A 22741-nucleotide genomic window follows, 5' to 3' on the forward strand; every position below is an offset into this window, starting at 1 on the left:
ATAAATATTTCTACTACTTTTAAATAATGAAAAAGCCCTTCAGTAAAATCCACTTACCCCACCTGCAAAGGATTTTCCTTTGAAAATTCCATTTGTTTGAGAGATTTTAAATGTCAAAAGTTTTAAAGTTTTACACCTTTAAACAAACATTAGAATTCCTAGCATAGTACCCACAGAGCCATGTTGTGGGGGACAAAATAATTTCATTCACATAATACATTTTCTTTAATTACTTTAATGTAAAAGACAGCAATGTTCCATATTTCACATAATATAAAAAAAGTTTTAAAACTCTCTAATAAGTTTTTAATGAAAATAAATTTATTGAGGGGAAGCAATGACTACAAAATTAATATTACCAAATCATTACTCAAGCCTTTGCATTAACTATAGTATCTGCAGGGTAGGTAGAGAAAATACCAAGTAAGAATATGGACATCTGAAAACTCCATTTTATGCAGCCTGTAACTCTCCGCTGAATCTTGTGCATATTAGAAGACGTATTCAACATTGTTGTAAATACATTCAGCCCAAGTCAAAAATCTTAAAACAGCTCTCCAATAATCATGTAATATTGCAAACCATTCTGTCTGCAAAATTAAAACAAAGAATGGACCCATGAACATTTCTAAGTAAAAGATTCTACTAAAAAAAAAAAGAACAGTAACAGAGAATTAGTGGTAACAATTAGAATAAGAAAATTAGCATAATCAAAGATATATAATTACTCAATATAAGTAAGTTTGGTTAGATCAATGCAACTCACTCAAGTGAGTTGACGGCACTGTAAAGGAACGGGAGTAACATGATCCACAGACCTGTTTTAAATTCTCACCTAATAATCCTATTTCATCTACCTATAAAGTAAAAGCACTGAATCCATACAACAACAGATTGTTTAACAATACTACAAAAGTCAAACCATTATCACATTTTTTTTCTTTATGCTGCACAATTAAAGAAAACTTCACCAGAGTATTCACTTTAAAAAAATAATAATCAGTGGATACAGTATAGACAAAACAGGCACCTCCATTATAATTTTTTTCTTAATAAATAAAAGCACATTAACAACAACAAGAAAAGAAGAAAGAAAGCAGCACCTGAAGCCTTTGACATTTGTAACTAAATGCTGGTACCCAAATGGTCTAACTGGTTATGTTTGACTAAGAGGCGCAAAAAAGGAGCCAAGTTTTTTGACTTTAACATTTTAATTCTAGCAGAGACAAGAGCTTGTCTGGGCTTACAGTTCTGTCACCTGATGGTGAGTAGTAGCATACCAGTCCTTCAAATGTCCTTATACTTTGGAAAGCAGACCTGACTCTGGAGCACTCGCCTTAATTAAATTCTGAATTTCCTTGAATTTTGGATGGTCTTTATCTGCAACCAGTTGTAGCAGAACAGCTTCACTTGTAGTCACTATGATTCCAGTTCGAGCAAGACGCTTAAAAAAAAAAAAAAAGAAAAAAAAAGGACAAATCAAGAAATGAGCATGACAATGAACACTGTATAACAACAAAAGCTATGGTGGGACACAGTAATTAGTGTCCTCTATTAAAACCATGGTCTTTAGCCATATGATCAAGTGATGGGGACAGATTTCAAACTAGTCACACCATAAACCCACTATGCTTATTCTCAGTATTAGTAATATGGACTAGGAACAAGCAAAGATGGAGTTAATATGAATTTTATGTGCCAGAAACAAAGGGAAATCAAGACTATGAATGTAAAACAATATTTAATTTTTTTCTGTCTCCAAACATCTTGCATACAACAATGTATGTCCTTCCCATAAAAAAGAAATGCCTGGTGGTGGAAGAGCCTCATATATGTAAGAATGTGCCTCTGGGCTGATAACAGAACCACCACTGCTGCCACCATCATAAACCTCAGGATCACTAAACAAGAGTATAAAATTGAACGTTTTGCTAGCAGCTCAAAGAATGTCCTTGCCGAAATGCCCCAGTGGAATTGTAGTAAAGAGCCAAGGACAGAAATCTCAAAGGATGGCTCAGTTGGTTGAGTGTCTGCCTTTGGCTCAGGTCGTGATCCCAGAGCCCAGGGATCGAGTCCCACATCGGGCTCCCCACAGGGAGCCTGCTTCTCCCTCTGTATGTCTCTGCCTCTATCTCTCATGAATAAATAAATAAAATTTAAAAAAAAAAAATCTCAAGGAGGGAAGGAAGGAAAGAGAAAGGCAAAGAAGACAAAGTCAAGACCAAGTGAGAGAGGAGTGGAGAAGGGAATAGGAGAGAATTCTGGAGTGGAGATATATTTTCTGGATGTCTTTATTATCAAAGAAAACTGGCTGACTGCTGTCTCAAGAACCACCTACTGTAAGAACCACGGAAGACAGTTGGTTAGAAACAATTCCTACAAAGGTCAGAGGAAAAGACCCATAGACTCATAGAGAAGGAGTCAGGAGAGGAGCCAGGATATCCTCAGACAGTGAAGGTCAAGCCCTCAGCCGCATGCAGGTGCACAGGGGACTGACCCTCCCACAGGCAGTGCAAACTCTTCCTTTTTGCCAGAAAGGAGGCAAAAGGGAGAAGCCACAGCCTACTTCTCAGAAAGCCAGCTCAGACCTGGACAGCCCATGCAGATGAGCATGCCGAGCAGCTGAGCAGCACACTCAAGAAAAGACAAAAAAGAATTACGTAGGGAAGAGGAAGGAAAGAAGCAAGCATGCTAGTACCAGTTATGGTGGGACAAATACCCGACAGTGAGTTTTTTAAAGACTTCGGGAAACTAAATTCCTCCTCCTTTAGGTCCACTTCTGACTATCCTGTAAAAACCCTTAGAGATCTCCAGGACTGGGGCAGGGCCAGCTTCTCAGAGAGGAGCTGGGACAAACCTAAGAGGACATGCCAGTGAGCCAGGTCAGTGTCTTCAAATGCCGCCTGCACCCTCAGCAGCGGCAAGCCCTGCTGGGCCTTTATCACCGCGCCTGGTCCAACCAGGGGACGTTCGGTAACTCACTCTGAGTCTTAGTCACACACCTGCAGTCTGTGAAAGTGCTCTGTACAGGCAAGAGTGCCACCAGAGGTCAGTTCCCGCTCATCTCGCTAGCTCCTCAGCAAGGCAGGAAGGGCAGAGAACTGTTCTTTGGTTTGAGGAAGAAATCAGACGACCCCTGAAGAAAACAGCTTTCCCAAGGGCTCTGCTGACCCTCGGTGCTGCAGAGTCGGTCACCCTGGCAGAAGCAGGCTATATGCCTGAGGCACAGAAATACACCTTTGTCAACGGACACCCACACAGTATTATGTAGCTTCAAGATGGAAGGATGGCCACGACTGACTGGATTCCAAACAAACAAAAATCAAGCCAAGAATATATGTTAGCGGAAGGCGTGGCTCAGCAACAGACAAAGTTTTTAGAAGAGACTCTCAGGCCTTCCTGCAGGCCTGCCTGCCCCACACTGATAGGAGCCTGAGCAGAAAGAAAAAGAGGCATCTTCTGCACACACGGTAGGTTTGTACACACCAACCGTTGCTAAGAGGACGCCCACAGTCCTAGTCCCAAACTCTTTCCTGGATGAAAATGGGGCGGAAGCTCCAAACTGTGGCTTGTTAACACACACAGGTCTTCACTGGCTTCCAAAATTCATCCCCTACACTGACAAAAACACTCCCAACAAGGCCGAAAGAAAAGTTATTCTGACCCACACACTCAAAATGCAAGGGCACAAAGCCATGGCAGCTTCAGAGAGGGCAGGGGGAGGGGGAACTAAACCCAGTAAATTTCCAACCAAGTAAACAACCCCACGTGCAAGGCCAAGGGTATCAAGTTCCAGAGAGGGTTTCATCTGTTTTATTCTGCATTTCCTCTACAATTATTAGTTGAAAGAAACAATGCCTGACAAATGTTCAGTGCTCAAAATATTCTGTTGAAGAAAGCACACACTACAAACCCTGGCACAGAAGTTTCAATAACAGTAACTATAAATCTTATTAGTGTAATAATCTCAACAGGCAGTATGGGTAGTCTCAGGAATTCCTTAAGTAATTGTGTTCCAAAGGAACAGAGAAGGGGAGCTGGCCGGGTTGCTCTTTAATTTTCACAGTCCTACAGTTAAAGGAGAAAAACTAACATTTCTCCTAATAAATTAGGTACAAACTACAATACCTCCATATAAAATTAAGACTAAGAAAAAAATGTGAAATGTGGCCTGCCTCCCCCATCATCACCTGACCTGTCTCTTTTTTTTTTTTTTTTTTTAACTTTTCAACCTCCACTCTTGAGCCCAAGGAAATGCTGGTTTGCTGTGCTTCTTCTGGAGTCACCCAGACCATATGCTCCTGAGAACTTCTCAAGACTGGTCCCTGCCAGGTGGTTAGAAGCTGATATAATGCTTCTATATTTCAAATAAGACTAACCTTATGGACACAGCAACAAACAATCATCACAATAAAAATGAATGCCGCACTGGGGTGACTGGGTGATGGGCACTGAGGGGGGCACTTGACGGGATGAGCACTGGGTGTTATACTACATGTTGGCAAATCGAACATATATATATATATATATATATATATATATATATATATATATATACATATATTTTTTTTAAAGAAAATGAATGAAGCAGCTAACATTGGAGTGTTTACTGTGTCAGATGCCACCTTAAGTGCCGTCAACACATTACCTCATTTAATCCTCACCAAATCCTCCCACATCGTGGCTTTTCCACTTTCCCAGTAAGAAATCTGAGGCACATGTATTAACTAGATAACTTGTCTTTGAACACAGATTTACAAAACACCAGAACTTGCATCCAAACCAGTGTCTGGACTCCTGACCACTGAGATTAGACTACTTCTCAATGAGCTTCAGATGGTAAATAGGCTGACCACATTTTTATTCCCAGCCGTATAAGACAAAATTGCCAACAATCCTAATTTTCTGCAATAAATGCAATAAAGACATGTCTCAAAAAAGTATTTGAATGGAGGACAAAAGTCCTAGCAATTTCTTTATAAGCAAAATGTGATGATAATGATGGCGATGACTGGAAGTTTTTAGTTTTCCACTTTTGTGGAAACACTTCAAGTTCTGGACCTTAGCCTTACTAGAGAAGGGATGGCCAACCAGCGCCTTAAAGAAACTGCCTGCTGCCAAGTCCCCACTTCCTTCTGCATCAGCTCTCCTCTATGACTTTTCTCCTTTCTTCCCTTTGGCTCTCTCATTTGCCCTACCTCAACACACTTGGGAACACTCTGGGCTAAAGAAATGGCTTTGCAATCCAACAGAGAAAGTGGTTCAAAGGCCAGCTTGGGCAGAACACTGGAGGATCTCAACAACAACAAAATTTGTGGTTCCCATTCTCAATAAAAATGAGTTAAAACACTTCCCAACTCAACCCTCATGGACATTACTCTAAAATTACTACAGAACTAGAATTAAACGTGCGAAAGAGAACCATCCACAACATGGAATGACTGTTTCAAAGGATTATATGGTAGTTTGCTTTTCAACAGTCTTGAAAGAGAAAATGCTTATGAAAGAGAACTGTTAGGCAACACTGGCAAAACATCTCTGATTACCTAACTATGAACCACCCTGATCTTCTGGGGCAGATGGCCAAGAAACACTATGTGTGAGTGGTGTCCAGAGGCACTGATATACCTCCTATGCCCAGAATTCAAGTCTAAGGAAACCTAATAGAGGCTGAACCAAGTTTAGGCCCACCACACCCTAGGGCTGGGCTGATTTAAATCTAGGTGGGCTTTTCTAATTTGCAAATCTCTCAGTGGTTCAGACTAAGCTTACTAGAATAGCTCTTAGAAGTTCGTATTACTAGAATACCTTTTAGAAGCTCGTATGTCAAACTATAGCAATGCTATGAGGAAAGATATTCAAGAGCTTTTGGTGTCACCGGAGATCTAGATCTAAGGAGTAAGGAGACAGAAGATATAAAACAGAATATAGTGGCAAGATCTCAAAGGTCAGTCAACACAACATCATGACTCCGGAAGTTGATGAGTCCAATAGCATCAGACGCAGCTCAAACTGAAGATGTAAATCTTTGCTATCAAGTATTCATTGTTCTTCAAATTAATTCGGAGAAGTTGATAAATTATTTCTTTTCAAGCAGGACAATTACCTCAAGAGCAAACATCCGGTCCATCATGCTTCTCGATGAGGTGGCATCAGCAACAATATGAACCTCAATACCTCGGCCAACTAGCTCCAAAGCTGTTTGTTGGATGCACACATGAGTCTAGTAAGAAAATTAAAAATCCTATGTAACAATGCAGTGACGCAATTTATAAACGTGTAACAACATGATAACGTGATAAAGCAGAAAAAGTACTAGAGTAGAGTTCTTAAGAGACCTTGTCCTATACCTAGTTTTGCCTCTAACTTGCTAGGTGATCTTGAAAATAAAGTGTCTTAAGCTTTCGTTTCCTCACTGTGAAGTCAGGAGTTGGATTACATCAAGCTTCCTCATCCTAAGATCCTTAAACAACTCGGAGCTCTGTAAGGATCTTTTTTTTTTTTTTTTTTAAGATTTTCATCTGTCATCTGGATGACCTTCATATGGCTAACTACTACCACGCCATTCTGATGCCACTCGTGGTTAGGTTTATTTCTGAACTCACTTAACTCACTCTGAGTGCCTAACAAAGAATGAGTCAGCAATATTGCAGACTGAGAAACAAGTAGAAAAACTACATTGGTACGAGATACCCAGTAGGAAAGGTAGGCCAAGTTAAAAATAATACGTGACAAAGGCAAAAAATATCCAGTATACAGCACAAGCAGATGTATTATATATATATTCCATCTTAGTAGGTACTAACTTGTAACAATTCATTAGCAGAGAATATTGAGCAAAACTATGCCCCAACAACAGCTTCTTTATACAAGCAATGAATAATTACATTTCAATACCAGGATGCCAACCTTATGTGCACATGACGAGTGAACTTTGGAGAATTATCAACTGACGTGTCATTAAAACTGGCACTGCAGGACTGTTCAAAGATGATTTTGATTAGGCATGAGGTCTGATAATGATGAATCAGCAAAAAAAGTGCCAAAGTCAACAACAATATTTGGCATGACGTATTTCTATAGTCTTCCTCTATATTGTCATTATTGAAGCCAAAATACAAAAATATTTCACACACATCTAAACCTAAGGCTGCATCTTTCTACTCTTAAAATCAACTATATAAAAACCACCATTAATACATCATAGGTATATTAAATTAATACTTTTGGATTTCATTAGTTTTATAGTTTTTTTCATAATCTTTAAATCTTTATATGTGACTCAACAGCTGTTTAAATACTATGAATAAATACGTATGTTCTGTTCATACATATGCAAAAAAAACAGATCAAACAATCACTCATTTTTATCAGCATTAGGAATCTGTAAGTATTTTTTCCTTTAAAAGGTACATGATTCAGGTGTAAAGGCCAATGAACTACACAACTTCTAAAGTTCTTCTACAGCAAAAATACAACCAAGGTGAAATCATACAACACAAATAAAAATACAGCCTCTGATGAAAATGTGCCCCAAAAGTAGTAGAGTAGTTAAAAGCAAAGGCCCAAGAACCAACCAACCTAGATTCAAATCCAACTCCATCCCTTAACCAGCTACATTAACCTAAGCAAATTTGTATAGCATCTATGTTTTAGTTTCCTCATCTTTAACAATGGGGGAGAAAAAAGTACTTAATTGGCTCAGAAAGTTACTGGGAATGTTGAATGAATGGATACAGACCATTGCCATGCAAACAGTCAACATTTAATAAAGGGTGGATGTTTTTCATCATTACTAGTCTAATCTGTAAAATCGCACTGTCAAAATACCACGTTTTCCACAAATGATATTGTATCCCACACATAACAAATGGCACTTACTTCTACTCCAAATAACACAACACTCCTGACTCCAGGAATCTCGGCTAATGCTGCTTCTACTTCTGGTATTACCATTGAAAACTTGGTCTTTGGAAGTACCAGTTTTACACCTGTTAAATCAATTTCTTGAACAGTGCTTCCAAGACCTTTCGGGTACTGTTCTGTTACAATAACTGGAATTCCTAACATTCGAGCCCCTTGTAACTGGAAGAAACAAATAAACAAAAAACAAAGATAATTAGCAATATACATATTTGTGTGTGTGTGTGTGTGTATGTATACACACACACACACATATAAATGCATTATCATGCTTCAGGGAATTGGAAAAAATAAACACGCAAACATACCAATCTTTGTCCCACACTAATAATATCGCCAAAATATTTGATGGCTGGTCTGAATCGTTCCTGCATATCACAGCAGAAAAACACAGTGCTTGAAGGCGTAAGATTTCCCAGGGTGGTGAGCTGAGGAAAAAAAGAAAAAAGAATGATTTCACACTCGTTATACAACAACATTTATTTTCAGTGGAGGTCAATAAAGGAGAAAAGTGTTCCTACTGTTTGACCCAGTAAGTCAATTTCTACAACTATTATCCAAAAGAAGTGATCCAAATTACAAAAAGAAAAAAAAATTATCCACAAAGATGCCGACTGATTGCTTTTAATAGTGAAAATTAGAAATAAACCAAGAACCAATAATACAGAAATGACTCCACAAATTTTAACACATTCCCAGGATAAAACATTTTTTAGAGAATTAGAATAACAAGCAAATAAGTTTTCAAAATATTTGAACCATCTATAAAGAAATGCTTATGATCTAATTTTAAAAAGAGAGCACAATTCAATAGTATCTCAATCATGTAAAAATATAAACAGAAGGTAAAAGCAAATACATGAAAATATTAACAAGTAGTTAGACAGTTATGAGTCCTGGTAATATTTTTTCTTTATACTTTATACTTTTCTTACCTTCTCCAAATGCTATTTTAAAACTCTTCCCAAATGTCATTTAAAAATATGCATTGCTTTTATAATTAGAAAAAAATGTTATGATAGTAAACAAGTTTGATGAACAGAAACCAATCAAGAATTGCTGCTGTCATCAAGACAGAAATATTAAGATGCTGTTCTCAGGAATAACATCTCAGAGTACAAAAAAGAAGTGCAATGAAATGATGCCAAGCATATCACCAGTGTTCAACGGACAGACCTAAATTTGACATCTGCATTCTTAAACATATTCATCACAATTAAGAAAATAAATGAATTAAGGTTAAAAAACAGGTATTAGGGCAGCCCGGGTGTCTCAGCAGTTTAGGGCTGCCCTCAGCCCAGGGCCTGATCCTGGAGACCCGGGATCAAGTCCCGCGTCGGGCTCCCTGCATGTAGCCTGCTTCTGTCTCTGCCCCACCCCCCACTTCCCTCTCTGTGTGTCTCTCATGAATAAATAAATAAAATCTTAAAAAAAAAAAAAACAGGTTATTAGATTACCCAGCTTTACATTAATTCCATCGTTGGTCTACTCTAACAACTTGAGCCCAGTATGGATCTACAAAAGAATGAAAACCACTGGTGAATGTTAAAAATTTAATGTCATTCATGGATTCTTAAAGGTCCAAAGGCTTTTCTTCCTACCTTCTCAAATTTCAGAAAGCACTGTAAAGGAAGCAGTCTCGTCCTACAGAACCCATTCCCTCCTATTACTAACCAGTCCTTAGAGTCCTCCCTCTAATTATGCTGTTTTGCCCTAAATCCACCCATGGATAATAGCTGTTAATAACTTTCTAGAGAAAACTGTGTCCCAGTTATATGGTGGTGGCTTCCCCACACCAGCCTGGCCCAAGACCTTCCCTGCAGACCCTACCACTGCACAGGTTGTACTCTCAGGAAACAATTACCACAGGAATTAAGTGAATCATTAAAAAGACTCTTTTATCCTTCTAGTGAGTTTGTACTTCATTAGCGATGTGGTCTGAGGAACTCTGGCATCAGTTTCCCTTTGGTGTTTAGACACCAAGTTCATGGCAGAATGGGAGTGCCATTTGTAATTCTAACACTATGTATAGAGTTTTCCTATTTTGCCAATAAAGTATGGTTAAAATAAATATTCAAGCATCTTAAATTCCAGTCTATCTTTAACTGTTTGCTTTCTTAAATGTTTAATGTAAGTATCATTTTCCGAAGCAGTATGATGTATATATAAGTAATTAGGACACAATTTTAAAAACCAATCACTCTTTATGACTATGTAATTTAAATTCTCAGGAAAAATTAAATTCTGGATCAAAGCATTCAAAGTCTAAATGGGTCCCTAGTCACCCACAATGTGTCTAGGGCACATGAGAAAATGCAGGTTACCTGCAACTGGTCTGTTTGAAATGATAGCAATGCAAGTCGGCCATTCTCACCATTCCAGGGCAGTGAAAGCAGTAAGCAGGCAAAGTAAACTGGGAGGGGCCTAAGTGTGCTGGATGGCCTCACATTATCACACTCAGAGCTCAGAACTGCTATATCTCCAGCTTGCAGATCTCGTCTCAGATAACGGACAGGCTCTGTAGTATGTATTCCTAACAAGTTTAGTCGTCCAGACTCTAAATTCACAGAAGGTCATAAAGAGCAAATCAGAAAGGAAGCTGCTGGAGATAGCTAAACTGGTATCAGCAAGAAATGATAGATGATAGAGAAGAGACTCAAAATGCAATAAAAGCAGATCAGGTCAAAACTCAACTAGTTCCACATCTAGACTTCTACTGGAGGAGTGTATGTGTGTGTGTGTATATATGATATATATATATGATATATATATATATCATATATATATGTATATAACGTTATATATATATATATAACTTAGAAATTGAGACAATATCACTTTACCACACTAAGAAAATGTTAAATTCTATAATACTTCAGGACCACCAATATTAAAATGATCAAAATATTCAATATTGAGTAAAGGAATAAAGTCTTACCTACCCAGAAATCCTAAATATTGAGAGTTGTCATCTCCTGGGTTTTCTGTTACCTGGTGCTTCCTACCTCCTTTCAGCTATGAGGTCTCCTGCTCTGGGCAGGGGGTCACATAAGACCCATGTCATAGTAGACACAGACTGAGAACATCAGAAAATGCAGCCATTAAATCCTCACCACCTTGCAAAACTCTTCCAGTTATAGGAACTCTAACAGAGAAAAACCAGAGAGATAATGTGGGAAGGCATGTTTTTGTTCAGAGATGACTGGTTATAATTTAGTGAATCAAAAATGTCCAGAGAGCCTCCTCTCAGTAAGTCAGACTTTAATGCCCTACATCCCCTTGGATGTGGCCTGCACTAAGTAATTTGCTTCCTCAAAGCAGAATACAGAGGGGTAGCATGACTTTATGGAAAAACCTGACAGACACTGCCTCTGTCAGGTGATCAAAACCAAGATAATCATTGAAGTCATGCTGATAGCATGTTAGTCTTGAAAAAAGGTGATGAGAATGACCTGCACGATGTGCCTCTCAAAATCCCACGACCCCATTTTAAGCATGAGAAAAACATCAGATAAACCAAAACTGAGGTACATGCTACCAAAATATCTGACGAATACTCAAAGCTGTCAATGTCACCAAAAACAATACAAGTCTGAAAAACTTGTCATTGCCCAGGGGAGCCGAGGAAGACGTGACAACTAAACATAATTAGTATTCAAGAATGGATTGTGGAAGAGAAAAATGGCATTCAGGAAAAACTAGTGAAATCTGAATAGAGTATAGAGCTCAGAGCATCACTATGTACCCATGTTGGTTCCTTGGCTGTGACAAGCACTGTGCCCAACAATGTAAGATGTTAACCAGTGGGGGTGGGGGGGGGTAACTAGATCCAAGCATGCAGGGATTCTCTGAGCTATCTCTGCAACTCTGCTATAAGTCTAACACTACTCTAAAATTAAAAGCTTATTTAAAAGAGAGAGAGAGAGATCCCTATGCTATGGTAGTTGGCGGGGAAATGTGCGAACGTATGAATAACCTGCATAATTGATGAGCCAGAAAGGAAGCTTTGAGGCTACAATAAAAAAGAGAAAAAACAAAAATAAAATAAAATAAAACAAAAAACAACCCTGAAAAACTCTAACCATGCCCAATCAACCCTCCAAATCCACATGAATTCAAGTAAGTTGTTGCTAAATTACACACGGACTCTAAAATCTGGAGACTCCTTAATTTGACTCATGAACTTCTCCTAGACCAAAACCTTGTAGATAACTAAAAATGTTGTTCAGACACACGCTTTCACTGTAGGATAGCAAATAAAAAGTGGACTTGACCAAATGCCGTCACAAGTAAAATACAGCAATTACAAATCAATGCATATTCAAGAAGCATGAAAAAAATCACATATAAAAATGTGTGTAAACATACACACTGTCGTGTATCTGTATGTCTACAAATATCTCTATACACACACACACATTCAAACCTATTTCAATGAATATTTAGATACAAAAAACTGATCAAAGCCAATAGCTTCCTCAAGCGAGAGTTCCAGAGACCAATTTCAGGTATAAATTGTCTGCTTTCTTAAGAAATGCCACAGCTGGAATGTGACCTTCACAATCAAAAAGATTTCATCCCCAAGTCCCGTTATCACCATTATCATGACAGTATTTTCCGCTCTCCACTACCACATGGGTTCTGACCATTTTCTAACAATGGCTGTAGATCTGCAGGGAAACTATCCCTCCTCTGCTAAGTGTCCCTGGTTCCTCTCCTCGGGACAGGCACATACAGGGAGGTTTGCCTAGTGATGGCCCTCGCATCAGTTCTGTTCTTCCATAAAAGCAATTCATGGTGAGTGTTATATGTTGAATTGCATCCCTCAAAATTCATATGTTGAGGGGCACCTGGGTGGCTCAGTGGTTGAAGTCGTGATCCTGGGGTCCTGATATCGAGCCCCGCGCTGGACTCCCTGCATGAAGCCTGTTTCTCCCTCTGCCTGTGCCTCCGCCTCTCTGTGTCTCTCATGAATAAATAAATAAAATCTTAAAAAAAAAATTTCATATGTTGAATTCCTAACCCCCAGCACATAAGAAAGTGACCTTATTTGGAAATAGAAGCATTGAAAAATAATTAGTCAGGATGAGGTCATATTGGAGCAGGGTGAATGTCTAAACCAACAAGACTAACATCCTTATAAAAAATGGAAATTTAGACAGAGAAAGCCTTGGGAACACAAAAACAGTGATTAAGGTGATGGTCTATAAGCCAAGCAATGCCAAAGATTGCCAGCAAACCACCAAAAGCCAGGAAAGAAACATGGAAGAGATTCTCCTTCAGAGTCAACCCTGATGGCTAGCCTCCCAAACTGTGTGGAAATAGACTTCTATTGTATAAGCCACTCAGTCTGTGATACTTAGTTATAGCAGCCTTCTAGTGTAAACTACTACAGTGAGTAAACCATGTATTTTTGGGAATGATGAAGGTTTGGAATTGTAATTGTGATGTGTTCAAAATCGTGGTAGTCTAGTGTAGTCACGAGATAGGCACGATGTGCTCGGGAGAGAGTCCAGAGGGGCTACGGGGTATCATGATTTCACTCGGAAGTGTTTGCAAGGAAATGTCGATATCACAGCTATAGTAAGGCCTTGCTCCAATCCGGACTCCCTTAAAACAATTTTATGATGCAACTCCCCCGGGGGGTTACGAGACTCCCTACACAGCAGGACTGTGGGCCTTAGAATCTTGAGACCAAATTTCAATTTCACTAAATTCAATTACATAAAATCAGACAAATCATTAACATTTTCAAACAGCACTTTCTTATCTGTAAGAAAGCAGCAAAACAAGTTTCTACCTCAGAGGACTACTTCAAGGATTCAACGAGCTTCATGTCATCAATCAATAAATTCATAGTTCCCACTCTCAAACATAGCTTATTTACAGGTAGCCTCCACAAGGGGTAAAAAGCATACAATGCTTTGGGCAGTAATCCAAAATCTTAAATGCTAAATTTTTTTGAAGTGACATACACACAATCCCACTGAACCAACTGGGGAAAGACAGACCACATCCCTCTAGATCCAGCTGTTTCCTCTCAGGGCCCTGACACTGTTCACCTCCCAGAGATCTGTCCCGCCTGCTTCTCTATTCTGTTTCTGAGCATTATTATCTATCTACTCCGCCTACGTGCTCCCACAGTAAAGGTTTCATAATCAGAAATCACCACCTTCAAACCAGCAAGCCCAAGGGAGTAGAGATTTCCTTTCCTTCTTTCCAAACACTGTCTTCTCTCCTGTTCCACCATGAACTCTGGGGTCTCTTCTAGCTAGAAAATGTCCGTGCCCTCTGTTAAAAATAATAATAGTAATAAACCTCCAAGAAAGTGAAAGCTGGAGCCAAATCCCATCCCAATTAACCATCTCAGGAAAGGTCAAAATAACCTTCCCAGGGAAGCCCTTATCTTCGGCCCACACAGAGCCTTCCCTCCTACATATAGAGGCAAAATGGTCTCACTGGCATCCTCCTCATGTCCACTTCTTCCTCTCTCCTGTCTGGGCTCTGCCTTCCATGGTAACAAGCTGGAAAATACACTGGTGATGGTATGGTATCAAATGTACAGGAGTTTCCAGGCTTGACTGCTTCCATTAAACTTGGGAAATACCTCTGGAAAAATTAAAACTCGTAAGTTATAAAAATGACCTAAATTCCCACCATTTAATCCTCTCATTTACATTTCTTCCTCTGCGTCTCAAAATGCTTCAGACTTAGAGCATTCTGACAAAGCAGACGACACAAACCACACTGGAAAGAAACATAAGCTGTCTTCAGCTACCTGAGCTGTCAGCAGACACTTGGTCACTGTGACAGATTATTTCAGAGAAGACACTCCAAAGTCCAATGTTGACAACGTGGGTCTCAAAGATCATCCCCACAGAAGAACCGTTAACCAACCATGGGTGGGTGCAGACAGTACGGCTCAAGCAACAACGGTATTTTATAAGGTCAGAGCACAGAGCAGCAGCAGTCAGGATAAGCATGAAAGCAGACTCACTCCCCTATATTCTAGAATATACAGTACGTGAGCCAGACCCCTAGAGGCTCTAAAGTCTATGTTCAAGGAAACAAGTTACATTATTTAAACAGTGAACTACATGTAGGCAAACTTATGCTCTCTGTCCCCGCCTCTGGGAGAAAGGGCCTTATCAGGCTCCAGCAGCAGGGCCTCAATGATGGGCCATCTTGAATCTTCCTAAGGGACAGGCATTGATTCCAAAGAACAATGAACACCAGGCAAAACAAATAATATTACAAGCTCAAGTTTGTGGCCTGTTCTCTATTCTGCTTGATATTTTCGTTAAGCATAAAAAGAGAAGACGAAGGCTATAGTCAGCTATCAGTCAGGACCCTCACAAACTCTGATGGCTCCACCATTACCAGGGAATCTCGGGCAATCTGCCCTATGTTCTGCTCTTTTGCAAAATGAGGGTTATGTTATCAGGTAAGGAACAAGAATGGGGTCTCATCGTTGTTTGTATTCGTGGTGTCAGGCATTTAAGGCTGTCACTCAAATATTTGTGTGATGAACTATATGATCTCATTTAGCCATAAAATGTCCATGTCCCCAGGGTTAAAACAGTTAAGTTCCAAAAGAATGTAATAAAATGTTCATGAAAAGAATTATCTTCCCTTTCACTTCTGAGTATATACACACCTAAATACACATGTGTGTCTACATATATATATATATAAATATATATATGACAATATGAGAATACGGCTAGAGGAGGCACCCAGCTGAAGAAGTCAAAGCATTATGATTACTAGAAAGAGAGACTATAAAAGAAAAATATTATTAAAAACCTTAAAATAGGGGCGGCCTGGGTGGCTCAGCAGTTTAGCGTCTGCCTCCAGCCCAGGGCCTGATCCTGGAGTCCCGGGATCGAGTCCCACGTCGGGCTCCCTTCTCCCTCCGCCTGTGTCTCTGCCTCTCTCTCTCTCTCTCTTTCTCTCTTTATGTGTGTGTCTCTCATGAATAAATAAGTAAAATCCTTAAAAAAAAAAAAAAAACCTTAAAATACATGAAGTATTATATAACAGATGCTTAAGAACTCTTGGGCTGTTTAGTGAGATATAAATAACCTTTTTAAAAAGATGGAACAAGGTTGTGCTATTGTGATTATTATTTTAAACATCACCACCAAAAAAATGACGTTACGTCCTATACCAAGGAAAGTATTTCAAAAGCCACAAGTGACTGGAATTATAAAATGCCTTTTGAGAATGTATAGGATATTTCAGGTATAGTCATACACATTATGAATTTCTAGAATGTTCCATTCAAAAGAGCTGTCAGACCTGGGCCTCGAATTTTTCAAACTAAAAAATCTGATCCTGGGGGGAAAAACCGACTTACGTGGGGTAGAGGGGTCGCTAGTCTGGCCAAACATCTTATTATGTAAGGGCCCACCCTCCCTCCCAACCAATATACAAAACACATCACAAACAAGCCTGCACCCTCAGTTCAGTTCCAGGCCTCGTCAGTTAGAATCTGGATTCTGGCCTTTATTAATGGATTTGTCAAAGGTGCATCCATCTTCTTGAGTATTTTGGCAACAATAACCTAAATACACTGACAAGGAAGGCTGCAGAGAGGTGTCAGCCACGAAAATTCTTAAACACATAAAAAGGGGGAGGTAGTAAACCCCTACCAACCACAATTCTCACAATCCTCTGTGTGGATAGCAGGGCAAATTCAGGGGGATCTGAGATCATCCCTTTAGGATCCCCCCAGGGGTAAACAGCAGAATCTCAGAGCCTTTGTCCCCTGAACACAGGAAATTTATCCAGGTACAAGTACCTGCTTTAGAAGCTTCTGGCATGGGTGCTGGGGTGATAAGAAACAAGATCAATTCCGCAGCTAGCTGACAACAGCTAGGAAAAAAAAAAAAAAATAGAGAATAATCTTAAGAATGACACTTGGGGGAAAAAAAGGGGGGGGGGATGACACCTGAATATTAAAATGCCTTCTAAGTCTGAATCCCACATTTCAGTTCAGTCTTCCGAAGAAATGGCTTATCAGTTTCTCGATTAAAACAAAACAAAACAAAACAACGATGAACAGTGTAGTACCTAAATATGTACCTTGTGTCCCTTCTTTTCAAAAATAAAACTCCGCCAGCGAAACCTCTGAGCGTAAAAGGGACAGGAGGCAGGCCGGCACAGTTAGGGCTGCGTGACGTTAAAAACACGTAGAGTTAAAAAGCTAGAAAATAATCCTCAGGTGTAACAACTTTCTCAGCCAGCACCATCGAAAGACCGTGGTCTGGCCAAAGTTGGGTAATTAATAAGGTCTTCCGGCCTGGAGTCAAAGGGCTTTCTCCGCGTCGGCGGCCAGGTCAGCACCCAGCGGCTCCGGAGCCAGGGACCAGGAGCAGGCGACGCAAAGGGCTATTTCGCGCCAGGTTCGGGGAGGCTGAGGCTCAGGGGGCCGAGCGCGGGGAAAGGTCGCAGTCCTCAGGTTCGGGTCTCCGCCAGCGGTAAGCACAGCTCCCGGGAACCCGCGCCGAGCCCCAGACGCCGCATCACCTCCTCAGCCCAGCCGGCCGCGCTCCCGACGGACCGCCACGGCGAGCGGCGCCCGGCCCTCAGCCCTCAGCCCTCAGCCCTCAGCCCTCGGGCTCCGTCGCCGGCCGCACGCGCTCCGGCGCACAGGGCGGCGGCGGGCGGCGCACAGGGCGGCGGCGGGCGGCGAGGGCCACACACGTGGGGGCGTCCTCGCGGCCCCGCCCCCGCCCCCGCCTCGGGGCCAGGCACGCCCCGGCCCGCCCGGTCCCCGCGCCGCGCCCCGAGGTCAGCGGCCGCCGACCGCCGCGCAGCCCTCGCGAGCCAGCGAGGCGCGCAGGGCCCGGCGCCAGGGCGGCGCGGGGCACCTGAGGAGCGCGGCGGGGGCGGGGGCGGGGGCGGGGGCGGGGCCGGGCGCGCGGGGACCGGAGCAGCGCCGGGCGCGCGGCCCTCCCGCGGGACCCACCTGGATCTGTAGCGGCACCAGGCGGACCTTGCAGCGCTCGCTCACCGCGAAGCCCTTGGGCAGGTCCACGTACTGGCCCCACTCCTCGGCGAAGAGCTGCACCACGAATTTGCGGTGCATGTCGATCTGGTCGCCGTACAGGCTGAGGAACTTCTGGATGAGCAGCTCGTAGCCCGCGCCGTGCGGCACGGACGAGGGCCGCGCGAAGACCGAGAAGCAGAAGAGCACGGGGACCGTGCCCGACGGCGCCCCCGCGCCCGCGCCGCCGCTGCCGGCGAGCGCCGGGACCGCCAGCTCCGCCGCCGCCATGTTCCCCCGAGCGTCTGCCAGCTCCGCGGCCAGCCGGGCGCAGACAGGGCCGGCCGCCGCGGCCCCGCCTCCCCGCGCCGCCCGCCCGGGAAGGTGAAGGGGCGGGCCCTGGCGGCCGCGGCTCGCGCGCCCTCCCCGCCCCGCGGAGGGCGGACCGCGGCGGAGGGCCGGGCGGCGGGGCCGGGGCCGGGGCCTGGCTGGGCGGCGGGGCGCGCGGCCGGGGCGGCCGGGGGCGCCCTCCCCCCCCCCCCGCGCGCCGCCCACCTTCGGACGCGCGCTGTCGGCCCGCAGTCCGCGCGGCTCCGGGAGGCAGGGCCGCCGGGCGGAGGCGGACGGGCCGCGTTACCTGTTGGCCGCGTGCGGAGACAGACGCTCCGTCCGCCCTCCTCGAGGGTGGCGGCAGTGAGGTCAAAGCCGCTAGGTCGGGCTGAAGAGATCCTGAGAAGAGCCGCACAATGTAATGTTTCCTTGGGCGCGTCATCCGAGGCTCAGGATCTCTGGTAGTGAATTTGAGGTCTTCGCCTCCCTGTACCTCAACCCGATTGCCGGGAGAACTTGGATTGGGAATTGCAAAACATAAAGAGGTTTAGGAGTAAAACTTGAGACTTTTTGTTCAAACTCAGCATTTCTGTTTTTAAGTTCGCAAAAGGGATCACCTTCAAATAAAGTGATCTGCCTTACAGCACTGTAGGTCACTATCTACAGTTAGCTGGAACTAGAGAAGCAGACGCTGTGAGCAAAGTTTCCTTAACCTCAGGTCCTAGGTCAAGGGAGGCTCAAGAGTGGAAACACATTTTATATATCAGGGGTTTCCTCTTCCTGGAATGTAATGGCTTTTAAGCTAGGGCTTGTCCGCTGGCATTGTTGACATTTGGAAAGCACACTCCTTTCCCATGGGTGGCCGAGGGAGAGGGGACAATCTTGTGTATTTGATGTTTAGCAGCATCTTTGGCCTCTACCCAGTAGATGCCAGTAGTCCTGGTTCCTCCTCCCTAGTCCTCACAATCAAAAACGTTTCCAGGCGTTGCCAGACAACCCCCAGGGGGCAAATTTACTCCCAGTAGAGAACTGCTTCTTTCAAGTGATGAATGCTAAGACCTCCATTTGGCCTTTATTGCTCACTAGTACCCAAACTACTAAAAATAGCCTGTTTTCTGGTTTCTCTTCAAACTCTGAGAGATTCCATTTAAAACTCTTATTATCTGAACCCACCAGACCCAAAATGTTCCCCTTTGCAAGGTCTTCCATAGGTAGACGTGAAAATCTGTGCTAGTAAGAGTTACAATTGCAAAACTCCATTGATGCTCTAGAAAACAACACGGGAAAGATGATAGGCAATTAAAACCCAAATACAAAAGCCAGAGTTCTTCTTGGTCCTGTTGAAAGAGGCTCTTAATTCCTGCGGCATGTGAGACCCGGAACACTGAAGACCAAGACTAGGACTTAGTGTCAAGAGTAGCAGAGCTCCAAAGGTTAAACTCAAACAGTGCATATTTTCTATGCCAAGGCCAGAGCCCTGGTTGGAAATGGGACCATGGCATGAGATGGGGTTGATGATGCCCAAAATCATGAGTCCTCAGCTTCCTTAATGACACGTTCCTCCTTTTTCTTTAAAGACAATGCAGAGGCTTTTCCTCAGCAAGACATGAACTCCCCCAGGATTTCACCCCCATTTTTTCTCCTGGTACTTAGGCCCAAAACATAGCCTTAAGTGACAACAAAACCAGGCCACAGATATAATGGGCCTAATAAGGATGGAAAGGGGTACTAGAATCCAAAGGAAGAGTTGAGAGATTATGTGTGACACGGGATTATGAGAGTGCATGACCAATGATGTGGAACAAAAGTTTATCGGTTGAGAAACACTTCACCAACACATGGGTCTTAACACGCTGGTAAAACTTCTGAGGGATAAACTGAACACAGTGTGTTTAGAGTACCTCCTACATGGGCCATACATTTCCTTTCTCATCCCAGACTGTGTTAACTGGTTTTCCCTCTGTCAAGACTCTGGAGAGATATAAACTGGCTGGATATCCTGCAGAGTATCACAATGTGTCCACTATATTGATGACATCATGCCAATTAGACAAGATGAACAAAAAGTATTTGTGAAAGGCCTTTGTGAAAAAGAAGAACTCCAGAAGAGAGAACCTCCAAGAAGTTGTAAGGGCACAACATTGGCAAAATTTTAGGATCCAGTGTCCTAGGACATGCCAGGACATACTCTTCAAAGTGCAGGACAAATTACCGTTTCTTTTATTTGCAGTTCCTATCATGAAGAAGGAAGCACGGTGTCCAGAAGACCTCTTCAGATCACAGAGACAGTGTATTCCACAACCCAGAATAATGCTATGACTCATTCTGTGTGATATGAAATGCTGCCACCTTTGAAAGGGGCCCAGTAGTAGAAATGGTTTTGCAGTAGACACAGGTAGCAGGGCAGCCCGGGTGGCTCAGCGGCTTAGCGCCGCCTTCGGCCCAGGGCTGGATCCTGGAGTCCTGGGATCGAGTCCCACGTTAGGCTCCCTGCATGGGGCCTGCTTCTCCCTCTGCCTGGATCTCTGCCTCTCTCTCTCTTCTCTGTGTGTCTCTCATGAATAAATAAATAAAATTTAAAAAAAAAAAGATACAGGTGGCAGCGCAGCTGGGACATTCCTCCCAGGCCACATCACCCAATAGATCCTATAGTATTGGAAATACCAATAGTAAAAAAGGTGCTGTTAGGTTGATGGCAAGCCCTAAAGCAAGAGCCACAATCCAGACACGATCAGTTTTGGAACACAGTCATGCTATCTGCAGCAGAAATTTCTCTTGTTCTGATAGGCCATCAACTAACCAAACAGGTGGAACAGCCCACCCTGATTTGATTTCTTTCAGATCCACCAAGACTTGAGGTTAAAAAGGCCCAGGAGACGGGCATCCCTGATGGCTCAGCGGTTTAGTGCCACCTTCAGTCCAGGGCCTGATCCTGGAAACCTGGGATCGAGTCCCACATCGGGCATGGAATCTGCTTGTGTCTCTGCCTCTCTCTCTCTCTCTGTTTCTCATGAATAAGTAAATCTTAAAAAAATAAAATAAAAAAATTTTTAAAAGGCCCAGAAGAATGAAGAACAAGTAAGACTGGACAAATCAAATGATCAAATGTATCAGCTAGCCTCGGTGCCCACATTATCCACTATTAACAGTACATCTCCCTCAGGTCACACGGGGGGTCCATTATCACTAGTTGACAGAAGCTAAAAGATTTGAGCTTGGTTCACTGATGCATTGGCTTAATATCTTGGTGTAAGCCTTGGAAGACAAAATGAGGAGAAATCCTCCCCGTGGGCAAATTTTGCACAGCGATTTAGTCATCTACTTTTCACAGAAAGGGAGGTTTCCTGAGCTGGGCCTAGAAAATACAGAGCATTATGGGTAAAGGCAAATGGCTTAGGAAGCTAGTCAGAAACCTGAAAATAGAATGGTTGGAAGATCAAGAACAAGGAGATCTGGGATAGGAACGTGAAAATGTTCATATGGAAAGAGGAACCAAGTGTGACAATTTTCATATTGCATGGTGATGTTCACTCGAGAGGATCTATGAGAGAGGCACTATACCAACGGGTAGATAACTGGAATATAAAAAGGACTCCATCTACTCCATGAAAAAAAGACAAGTCAGTTAAAGTGCGAGAAAAGATTTGAACAAGCGCTTCATAGAAAAAGATGAAAAAATGTCCAACAAGTACATAAGAAAGTGCTTAACATCACTAGTCAGAAAAATACAAGTTAATTAACATAAAAATTCTGTGTCACACCTACTAAAATATAAAAAGACAATAACAACATGGAACTATTTTTTTTAATATATATACATTGTAGTAAGTGAGTAAAATGGCACAGCTGTTTTAGAAAAATTGACATGGCAGCTTTTTACATAGTTGAACATGCATCTGTTCTTAATCCACAAAAATCTCAATCCAAAGTGTTTATGCAAGAGACACGAAAACCTATGTCCACAAAGACTTACACACAAATATTCATGGAAGTTCCATTTAGGATATCCCAAACTGGAAATAACCCAATTCCAGTGAGATTTCATAAACTGTTGGTAATATATTCACACAATGAAATACTTCAAGAAATAAAAAAGAATGAGTATCTGATACATAGAACAACACAGGTGAGTCTGAAAAAAACAAAAACAAGCACAAAGCCATGCACAAAAGAGTGGATACTGTGTGATTTCATTCAAATGAAGTTAAAAAAGAGATAAAACTAATCTCTGTGACAGAAATCAGAACAATGGTAGCCCATGGGAGGATTGCAAGGATTAGAAGGGATCACAGAATTTCTGCATTGATGAAAATATTCTGCATTTCATTTGTGTAATTGGAATCCACCTGCACATTTTACCATCTGAAAAATTTTATCCTAAAATAATTTTAAATAAAAAGTACAATCCAATGCATTATATTAATTATTTCTCTGCTCCTATTTTCTGCCACTCATTCTCCATCTACTCCAGTCCCGCTGACCTCATGTCATTCCTTA

At 42.4% G+C, this 22741-nt stretch overlaps 1 protein-coding gene across 1 annotated transcript; it reads right to left on the minus strand.

The window, feature by feature from the left end:
• Positions 1 to 299: 299 nt before the first annotated feature.
• On the minus strand, positions 300 to 18227 carry ISOC1 (isochorismatase domain containing 1). The gene is made up of 5 exons (XM_055302774.1): positions 17897 to 18227; positions 8232 to 8351; positions 7882 to 8085; positions 6107 to 6223; positions 300 to 1444 (listed from the first exon to the last, which is right to left on the minus strand). The coding sequence occupies exons 1-5, from the start codon at positions 18203 to 18205 to the stop codon at positions 1298 to 1300; spliced, it is 897 nt and encodes a 298-aa protein (XP_055158749.1). The 5' UTR covers positions 18206 to 18227; the 3' UTR covers positions 300 to 1297.
• Positions 18228 to 22741: the final 4514 nt, after the last annotated feature.

This window comes from Nyctereutes procyonoides, unplaced genomic scaffold (assembly GCF_905146905.1).
Source record: "Nyctereutes procyonoides isolate TBG_1078 unplaced genomic scaffold, NYPRO_anot_genome, whole genome shotgun sequence".
In the NCBI taxonomy this organism is placed as follows: Eukaryota; Metazoa; Chordata; class Mammalia; order Carnivora; family Canidae; genus Nyctereutes; species Nyctereutes procyonoides.